The 9,880-nt window shown below is 56.8% G+C and overlaps 2 protein-coding genes across 2 annotated transcripts; one reads left to right on the forward strand and one right to left on the reverse strand.

Annotated features, from left to right (window-relative positions):
• The first annotated feature begins 374 nt into the window (after positions 1-374).
• Positions 375-1,771, forward strand: SFN (stratifin). The gene has a single exon (XM_003212503.3). It carries the CDS (start codon positions 537-539, stop codon positions 1,275-1,277), a length of 741 nt encoding a protein of 246 aa, XP_003212551.1. The 5' UTR covers positions 375-536; the 3' UTR covers positions 1,278-1,771.
• A 3,316-nt stretch (positions 1,772-5,087) lies between these two features.
• Positions 5,088-9,787, reverse strand: GPN2 (GPN-loop GTPase 2). The gene is made up of 5 exons (XM_003212472.4): positions 9,178-9,787; positions 7,440-7,596; positions 7,082-7,242; positions 6,181-6,311; positions 5,088-5,689 (listed from the first exon to the last, which is right to left on the reverse strand). The coding sequence occupies exons 1-5, from the start codon at positions 9,592-9,594 to the stop codon at positions 5,617-5,619; spliced, it is 939 nt and encodes a 312-aa protein (XP_003212520.1). The 5' UTR covers positions 9,595-9,787; the 3' UTR covers positions 5,088-5,616.
• Between the last annotated feature and the right edge of the window lie 93 nt (positions 9,788-9,880).

A 9,880-nucleotide genomic window follows, 5' to 3' on the forward strand; every position in this document is an offset into this window, starting at 1 on the left:
GGGGTCTCCGTGGATTCCAGGTCTCCCATTTATTTGGGATCTCCCATTGATCCAGGGACCCTCATTGATTCAGGGTTCCCAACTGATCGAGCTCCCCCATTGGTTCAGAATCTCCCACTAATGCAGGATCTCCCATGGACCCAGAGTTCTCCACGGATCCAGAGTCCCCCTGGGGTGTCCCATTGACACAGAGGAGCTCTCCGAGGACCCCAGGACCTCCCTGAGCTCATCCTCTCCCTCCCGGCACCCTGAGCGAGGGCAGGGTGGGTGCCACCCGCTCACCCCTTCCCCAGCACCCCTCTGCCTCGGGGCGCGATGACTCACGGCAATTTGCCTTTTAAGGGCGGGCTCAGCGGGGAGGAAGCAGAGGAGGAGGAGGCCGCTCCTTCAGCCTCGCTGACTCCTCCCGCTCTCGCTCGGGGCTCCGACGCTCAGCCAAAAGCGAATCGAGGCGGCGAAGCTCAGCAGAGGCTCCGACGGCTCCCGGCCCCACTCCTCGCCCCGACGTCTCGTCCCGCGCCCGTCCGCCTTCAGCCATGGCAAGAAACCACCAAGTGCAGAAAGCCAAGCTGGCCGAGCAGGCCGAGCGCTACGAGGACATGGCGGACTTCATGAAGGCGGTGGTGGAGCACGGTGACGAGCTGTCCAACGAGGAGCGCAACCTCCTCTCCGTCGCCTACAAGAACGTGGTGGGCTGCCAGCGCTCGGCCTGGAGGGTCATCTCCAGCATCGAGCACAAAACCGAGGAGGGCGACGACAAAGCGCAGCTGGTGAACGAATACAGGGAGAAGGTGGAAGAGGAGCTGAAGGGCGTCTGCAACGTGGTGCTGGGCTTGCTGGAGAAGCACCTCATCAAGAAGGCCAGCGACGCCGAGAGCAAAGTGTTCTACCTGAAGATGAAGGGAGACTATTTCCGATACCTGGCCGAGGTGGCCGCCGGCAACGACCGCAAGGAGACGATCGACAGCGCCCAGAAGGCGTACCAAGAGGCCATGGACATCAGCAAAAAGGAGATGCAGCCCACGAACCCCATCCGCCTGGGGTTGGCCCTCAACTTCTCCGTCTTCCACTACGAGATCGCCAACGCCCCCGAGCAGGCCATCTCGCTGGCCAAGACCACCTTCGACGAGGCCATGGGGGACCTGCACACGCTCAGCGAAGACTCCTACAAGGACAGCACCCTCATCATGCAGCTGCTCAGGGACAACCTGACGCTATGGACAGCCGAGTGCGCGGGCGAAGACGGCGGCGAGGCTGGTGAAGAGCCCAAGAACTGAACGGCCCCCACCAGCTGGGGTCCGTCCCCCACCTCCTTCCCCCTCCTCCCCCTCCCAGACTCCCCCTCCTCTCCTTCCCGAAACCCTTGGTGTGTTTTCCTTTTTTTTCTTTTTTTTTTTGAAGGGGTGGGGAAGGAATTTCGCTCCCCCCACCCTCACCCCCCTCCAGTTCTGGGAGTGGGGTCCATATGTTTGCCCTTTGGCAGGGCCTCCCCTTTCCCTCTCTCCCCCATGTTCTTGTCATGCTCCCCCCATCCCTTTAGCATTTTGGTTGGGAGATACCCCAGCGTGGCTTAGGGGGGCCCTAACCCACTGTCTTGGGGGGCTGAAGCCACGCCACTGGTCCCTTGGGGGCAGTGGGAGGAGGTGATGGGACGGGATGGGGAAAAAGGGGAGGGGGGTCCGATGTGCCCCCCACCCGGTTGGAGGATCGCGAATTGCCAAAGCCTCTGTGCGGCTCCAATAAACCATCTCGTGCACGCCTGCCTCTGTGGTCGCCTCATCTCTCCTCCCGTGCACATGCCCAGGCAGCTCCTGAAGCTCCCAGCGCCGGTCCCGTTGCATGCCACGCCGTGCTGGGGAGCACTCAGGGCTCCCAAAGCACCGGTCTGGCTGCCTGCAGCCCCTCCCAGCCCTGCCGTGCTGCCGTGGGGTGTGGGGGTACTCAGCGAGCCCAGACCTCAGGGACAGGTCCCAGAAAGGGCTTTCCAGGTGGGCATTCCAGGTGGGTTTCTCCATAGGGAGAGAGTGTCCCAGGTCTCCAACCCTGCAGTTGTGTGTCCCCATTCCCATGGTGTCCCCATCCCTGCACTGTTCCCATTCTTGTACTGTCCTCACCTCCATGATGTTCCCATGGTGTCCCCACCCCCATGGTATTTCCATCCCCATGGTGCTCCCATTCCCATGGTGTCCCCAAACCCATGGTGTCTCCACCCCTATGGTATTTCCATCCCCATGGTGTTCCCATTCCCACTGAGTTTCCATCCCCATGATGCCCCTATTCCATAGTTTCCCCGTCCTCATAGTGCCCCTATCCTCATGGTGTTCCCACCCTCATGGTCTTCCCATCCCCATGGTGTTCCCATTCCCACGATGTCCCCATCCCTACAATGTTCCCATCCCCACATTGTCCCTATGGTGTCCCCACCTTCATGATGTCTCCATCCCCATGGTGTCCCCACCCAATCCACACAACCCACAGTATCCCAAACCCCATTAATGGGGCTCTGTGCAGACAAGGGGACGTTTCAGGAGATGTTTCAACCCCTACAACACTGACGTGGAGCTGTCACAGGGGAGGTGACAGCATCCCACCAAGGTGAGGACATCCCCGTGGAGGTGCAGATGTGCCAGCACAGGAGAAAGCTCAGCACTTCTGGCCCTGGCGCTCAGCCACAGCAAAGGGCGCAGCTCTCAAAGCGCGAGTTTCAACACGAACAGTTAATTACACTGAAATCCAGTCCCGGCAGCCTGGGCCGTGAGCTCATCAGATGGAGAGCAGCAGGGCTGGGCCGTGGTGGGGAGGACCTGGCTTTGATGGGAAATGGGGTGGCAGGAGGAAGCGGCGTGACTCAGGGTGTGCCGGTTCAGTGGGGTCTTTGCTTGGGGACATTGGGGACATTGCGCCGAGCTGCATTTTGGCACGGTCAAATGTTGGGTTTGGGGAAACTGAGGCACGACCCTGGGGTGGGGAGAATGGGGCCGTGGGAATGCTCTGGCCGTGGGAGGATGCGCGGAGCAGAACCTGCTCACCCAGCCCCACATCCCGTGGCAGAGCCGGCTTAGTGCCTGCGAGGCAACGCTGGGAGCCCCCAACCCAGAGCTGAGGAGAGAACGTGGGGTTGAGGATGGGGATGGGGTTGGGGTCCATTGGTGCCATCGGTTCCCTTTGAAGGGAAAATGAGGGGCTTCCGTGGTTGGCCTCTGTCCTGCTCAGGACGCACCCACCCCTCCTTGGAGCTGCTCCCAGGCTCATTGGGCAGTGCAGGGCCGGCAGACGTGCAGGGTGACCCGCAGGCACCCTCTGGCCCTGACCCCACGGGCTGGGGACACAGGGAGGGATGGCAGGCAGTGAGCGATGATAACCATGCCCCAAATTGCAGTGTGATTGGGGCCGTGCTGCTCCCCAGCCTCCCAGACAGCCCGTAGGCTTTTTGGGACTAGGAGGGATCCCTGACACCCACAAGGGCTCCCCATCCTTATCTTCCCACAGTAGGAACAGAGCAGGGCTGTGCACGTGGATTTTAGGGTTTTTGAGCAGCAGCAGCACAATGGGACTCAGGTGCCCATGCCCAGGGAGTGTCCCCAACTCAGAGCCACTCTAGGGCTGGGGACAGGTGGTGGGCACTGGAAGCAGGTCCCAGCACAGCCCCACACCCAGTGGCTAGTGGCCATGGCTTTATGGCTATTGGAATAGATCTCTGCTGCTTCGTTGGCACTGCTTGCACAACCTAAGCAGAACAGACAGGCAGCAGGACACACAGCCAGGCTTGTTCTTTGTCCCCAGGCTGGGTGACAGAGGCTGAGCCCCATCCCAAGGGCTGCTGGCCACAGCAGGGCAGCTTTTGGGGTGCCCAAGGTGAGTGCTGCCCTGATGGGGAATTCACTGAACCCAAGATCAGTGGAAGGCAGCCAGGCTGGTGGTGGGCTTTGCAGTGATTGGGGGTAGATGCTTGGGATGGCTGCAGTGCCTGGAAGGATACTTCTGTCCCACTTCCTCTGTGTTTGTGTGTCTGTCCACACACAGAGAATAGCACAAGGCTGAGGCAGTGCAGGGATGGTGCCCATCCCAGCCTGGGGGACTCTGAAACCAGTCGGTGTTGGTCCCAGCCCCACACTCCTGGGCTGCTGTTGGGATCAGCTCACTCCAAGCGCACTGCTTTGAAGTAAGCCAGTCCTGGGCACTGGAACCCATTCTTGGGGGGGGGAGGGGAGGAGGCTGTGCTGTAGGGTAGGGAGATGGAGCTGCACATCCCTCCACAGAGCTGTGAGCAAAGCTTCGTGGTCTCCAACCACTCCCCACCTCCAAACATTCCCCATCCCCAACCATTCCCCACTCACAACCATTCCATTCCCCATCCCCAACCATTCCCAACCCCCAACCCCACAGAACACAGAGCTGGGGGTGGGGGCAGGAGGGACCACACGGGCTGGGAGCCAGGACCCCAGGGCCAGGCCCGCACCGTGCTGACGAATCCTGGCCCCGTGCCCAATGCTTGCTCAACGGGAGCGACGGGAGCCAGGCTGTCACCTCCTCAGCCCCCGGGATCCGTCCCCTCCCGGCATGGGGATGTGCAGGAGAAGGACCCGGTTTGTGGGACACGGCAGCGCTCCCCTCGGGGCTCAGAGCTCTTTGATTTTCCATCTTCCCCACCGCAGGGCTGGGGCTGCAGGTGCTGCATGGGTAGAACCAGCAGAAGCCGAGTGGTATAAAAGCATTGGCAGCTTGTGGGTGACTCTGGCTTGACCCAACAGCACCCTTTTAAGCCACCAAATCTCTCAGAGCCGTGAAAAATCAGCCATAAATCGGCTTACTTTTTTATGAGCACATCATCTGTCCCTTTTGCATCAGATGTGGGGCTCAGAGATCGGGCTGGAAACCCACATCAGCAAGGCATGAGGACGGAGTTTCAGCTCCCACTCTGGTCAGGTTGGCTCCCAGCCCAACTTCCAGCTGGAGAAGGACCTGCACAGTTTCCAGGTAGAGGAACACAGCGCTGCAAACAGCCCTGCTGTGACGTTCCCACCAGAGGGTTTTTAGCCCCAGGCTTTGCAGCACTCGGTTTTATTTATTCAGGTTCAGCAAACTCCCAAGATGAAAGCGAGACAAAGTGTTTTATTAAGAAAGAGTCCATCATTATTTAAAAAAAGAAAACAACCATCTCTCTGTCCTCCTTGAGACAGACTGGAGGCTTCCTAGCCCGGATAAACCCGACTACGAGGGCCACGTACACCTCCTCCTATGAAGTAAACCAAGAACTCACGTCTCAAGTCTCACTAGAGAAGAAACAAGCTGATTTTTCTTTCCCCAGATCCACCTTGGGCACACTGGGAAAGAGGAGACGTGGCAAAACTCAGTCTCCCTTGCTTCTCTTCTCTCACAATCCCCACCCAGATCTCCCTCGCTCCAAAAAGACCCAACTTGCTTTGTCCTCAGCCAGAGCCCATCCATTCCACTGCTGTTCACTGGGGCTGAGCTCAAATTCCCACAGTGAGGGAGTGCAGCAGGCAGACCTCCGCCTGGAGAGACTTTCACTTGCACTGAGTCACACAGCAGAGTCCCTTAAACTCTCAGCAGCAAAAGGAGAGCTGTCGAAGCAGAGTGGCGGAGCTGGGTGTGTTACATATCCATCACTTCTTCTTCCACTGTCTTGTCCTGAGATTGCACATACTTCTCCTGCACTGCAAGTGTGCTGATAACGCACTAATTAAGGAAAACAAGGCGGCAGGGCAGGGCTCAAACACTCCCTTCTCCAAGGAGCTCTAACGTTCTCAGCGAAGAGCCAACCCCAATGTGTGCCTGAAGGCTGGCAGGAAGGCAGCAGTGCTGGCAGCAGCACGCATCACCTGAGTTATTTCTGGCTCTGGCTGATCCCAGATCCGACAAGTACAGGAGAATCAATTGTATGGTTTGGACAGAGTGTAAAGAAGCAGTCCAAGCGAGTGTGAATAAGAGGAAAGTTGTCAAAAGATTCCTCCCACGTGTACAGCATCAATTAGCAATGCATGGAGTAGCTGTGGTGTGGACAACTGCCTGCTGAGCTCTGGGCTGAGCATCTGCATCACAACACAGCATCAGACCATGGCAGGAACAACCTGCAAGCTGCCAGCCCCACCTCCAGCCCTTCTTGCCCAGTCTCTAAAGGAGAAATTAACACAAGGGAGGATCGGTGGAGAAGGATACGAAGTAAAGTGGAAATCTGCTCCCACTGCTGCTGACATCAGAGCTTCCAGGCTTCTGTGCTCCTGGTCCCCAAAGGAACAGCCGTTGGCTTTGTCCACTGCCTGCATCACCTGCCGCATGCTGTCCTTATCCTGAAAGGGAGGGAGGTGACACACAGGGAACACAATCCTTCCCAGGGGCAAGAGCTCATGCTGGCCTTTACCACTCATTTTCTCAGAGGCTGTGGGCCACCTAAACTACACACAAAGCCTCCACATGACACTGCCAGCCTCCTCCCTGAGCCCAGAGGGCAACAGGACAAGGAGGAGCTCCCCCCTGGGGTCTGAATACACGATGGGCTGACACCCTCCGCCCTCTCGCTCCCTTTCATCACTGCTCATCTCAGCCCATCTCCCTTTGTTGACACTTCTGCAAACTGCAAAATTAACATTTTCAGTCCTTGCTCACAAATGCGTTCCTCCCATCTCCAAATTACTTTGCTCTCCCTGATTTAAAAGTGTTTTAGGTAATGGCTCGGAATGGAAATGCGGGTGCTGAACGAAGGAGTCTCAATTCCCCACCCCAGGACAAGAGGCCCACATAGCTCCAAGCCCATTAGCTTTTCCTTCTCCTTTGGCTGCCACAGAACATGTGCAAGTCTGGGTGCATTTCACTGCCCTCCTCCATCCTTGAGTCTCTCCACTGTAAAGCCTTTCGGCCCCCACGTCCCCATTTGTTACAGCAAGTTCTGGGGGCAGAGGGAAAAGCAGCAGAGGCGATATGGGATTTGGGGGCAGCCTTTGCAGAAGATGCATTTCCCCCACTTTCTGCATGCCCACGTGCAACCCAGCTGCTCCCAAACATCCTGGCTGCTTCGCCAGCACTCCCTGCCCTCTCTGCCCCTCTCCTCCCACTGCATCACCTGGACGTTGAGCGGAACGAAGGACACCAGGCTGTAGTCCTCAATCACCTCCACCAGCTTCGCATTGAGGCGGCGGTAGTTTCTGAAGAAGGGGTCAGAAGCTAAATGGTCAACCAGGTAAGAGAGGTCCAAGACCTCCGTGTAATAATCCAGGTTGAAAGCTGTAGGGAAACACCAAGAGGCTCTGAAAACCTGTTGTAGATGTGGGTGATTCTCCGGCCAAGGCTCGCTACCGAAGAACCCAGTGAGATTTACACCATTTTCCCAACCAGCTCCCAGCAAAACAGCCCTGTACCATGGCAGCGATCTGCATCTGACACCACCTGACTCCACGTCTCCCTCTCTGGAAGGTGCTTACCCAGCTTGCCATACTGCTCAATCAGGTCCATCTTGGAAAGGACGTTCACGTGGGGCAGTTCCACATGCAGCATGGTAGAGAGCGAAGTGCAGAGCACGGAGATGAATTTGCCGGGGTCTGTGCAGTAGTGAGAATCCACCAGATGTACTGCAGCCAGCTGGGGAGCAAAGGCACAAAGGCGAAAATCCTTCTGCTTAATCCTGGGAGACTCTGAGAAGGACAACCCACCCAGATCTAAGTAACCACACAACTCCTACATGGGGAAAGCTATCACACGTACATAAAACACCCTCCTATGGATATACATATGGATATACAATCCATACAATGCATGGGTAGGTCCATCATCTCCACCCTCACACCCGTGGGGGCTTCAGAGTGAGGATGCTGCGTGCAGGGAGGGCTGTGGGAAGGCTGCAGCGCTGCAGGACACCCTCACACCCCGACTGCTCCCACGTTTCTGAGGGCATCTCTCTTTGCAGCAGCAGTTCCCTGCTTGGCTGCACTCTGCAGGTTTTTGGGGGCAGTTGGGGGTGACCCCCATTCCGAGCTACACAACTGCCTCAACGTTTCCACGTTCCCCACAGGAACGTTTGCCAGCTCAATAGCAGGAACTCCAGAACACCACACTGTGCCAGGAGAAGCAAGCGCCCTGTGGTTTGAAATAATAATTAATCACTAAATTAACGAGCTGCTCGATTCCCTGCGTTTCACGCGGCTGTAACAATGTGGTCTACGATCTCTGCTAAGCTGCTGGCTGTTGCACAATGCCACTCACGGGCAGAGCTCTGTAGCTGAGGGTGCTTGAGTCACAGCCGTGCTTCTGCAGGACAAAAACAAAAAGCCAGAGCAAAGCTCACAGGCAGGTGTAAGCACTCCTGTGCCCATCAAAACAGGAGCGTAACCATCTTTTTTTAGTAACTACAGTTTCGTGTATGTTTATTTGAATAAAGATGAATTCTAATGTTCAGATTCCCAGTGACACTCTCAAGCAAACGAACTTGCCCTTCTTGCTCGCATCACATGTGGTTTGCACATTCATGGTTTGGCCCAAATGCAAAACAAATGCAACGTAGGCAAGTTAGTGTGGTTATGGGACTCTTCTCACCTGCGCTTCCTAATTTGCATCTTCCATTGTGCAAGAAAGCACAGAGCACGTATTACGACGTGCACAGCGATTTGGTTTGGCTGCAGGAGCAGCAGGCAGGGCCTGAGATGACACCTGAATTTCTCACAGTGCAATGCAGAGGATCTGCACTCGCTCTGCGCACACACTGCATTCCCTGCCCTGAAATACAGCACTGACTCAAATACAACACAGAACAAACTTTCAGCAGCGAGAATCTGGGAGGAAGGAACCCATGTTTCTGCTGAGGACAGTGGCACTGTGTTAAATATCCTGAACAAGCTACCCCTGCCTGTCCCACCAAGTATAAAATCATAGAATCCTAGAATGGCCTGAGTTGAAAGGGAGCCCAAAGATCATCTAGTTTCAACCCCCTGCTGTGTGCAGGGTCACCAACCAGCAGACCAGGCTGCCCAGAGCCACATCCAGCCTGGCCTTGAATACCTCCAGGGATGGGGCATCCACAACCTCCTTGGGCAACCCTTTCTCAAGCAGGATGGAGAAGAAAACAACCATTAGCAGCCACATCCACAACCAAAAAGCCCCGACTGCACGGTGTGCAGCACCTGAGCCCCCTGCACAGCTGCAGTGCCCACAGAGCACTGAACCCACCCTGAAATTCCACTTGGCCAACTGTGCAAAGACGTTCTTCAGGGCGTCGTGGTGGGTGTAGAGCTCCACCTGGCCCGGGCAGTCAAACAGGTAGTAGTGACCTCTGAAGGCAGCCAGCTTCTCCTGCAGCCAGTCGAAATTGGCCTCCAGGTACTCCATGCAGTAGATGAGCCCCCCGTTGGGTCCCAGCTTCAAGTTCTCCATCACGTCAGACAGGGTGATGAGCTCAGAGATGTCCACAGCACAGGAATAGGGCATCCCCTCGTTGGCTGGGTCCAGGTTCACCACAGCCACCTTGCGCCCAATCCTGCCCATGAACTCCTGCATGCCATGGCAGTAGGTCGTCTTGCCGGAGCCTGGAGGCCCGATCACAACCTGGCCAAAGGCCAGCGGGCTCCCCTTGCTGCTCTCAGACATGGCGGCTCATTTCCTCCTCCTGAGCAAGAAATACAAAGCTCTCATTCACAGCTTTATTTCCATGGATACGAACGCTGTCAGCCGGGCCTTGAGCGCGTGGCTGCGAATTAGGAAGGCTGCTGGACCCAATGCCAGCATCACAGCTGTGCGTCCTTCCCTGCGCCCCTTCTTCCAGCCCCACGTCCCATTCCCCTTCTCCCCCCGTGTCCCCACCCACACCCTACATCCCTCCCCACACCCCACTCCCAGCCCTTCTCTTCTTCCTCCACCCCTCCTATCCCCCAAC

This window comes from Meleagris gallopavo, chromosome 25, assembly GCF_000146605.3.
Source record: "Meleagris gallopavo isolate NT-WF06-2002-E0010 breed Aviagen turkey brand Nicholas breeding stock chromosome 25, Turkey_5.1, whole genome shotgun sequence".
NCBI lineage: Eukaryota > Metazoa > Chordata > Aves > Galliformes > Phasianidae > Meleagris > Meleagris gallopavo.

Bases quoted from the DNA above. Each gene is read 5' to 3' on its own strand.
- SFN (XM_003212503.3), top strand. From the start codon at position 537: ATGGCAAGAAACCACCAAGTGCAGAAAGCCAAGCTGGCCGAGCAGGCC.
- GPN2 (XM_003212472.4), bottom strand. From the start codon at position 9,594: ATGTCTGAGAGCAGCAAGGGGAGCCCGCTGGCCTTTGGCCAGGTTGTG. The intron at 7,243-7,439 runs GTAAGCACCTTC...GTTTCCCTACAG, and splicing joins TGAGCAGTATGGCAAGCTGG to CTTTCAACCTGGATTATTAC. The intron at 5,690-6,180 runs GTATCCTTCTCC...GTGCGTTATCAG, and splicing joins GCAGATTTCCACTTTACTTC to CACACTTGCAGTGCAGGAGA.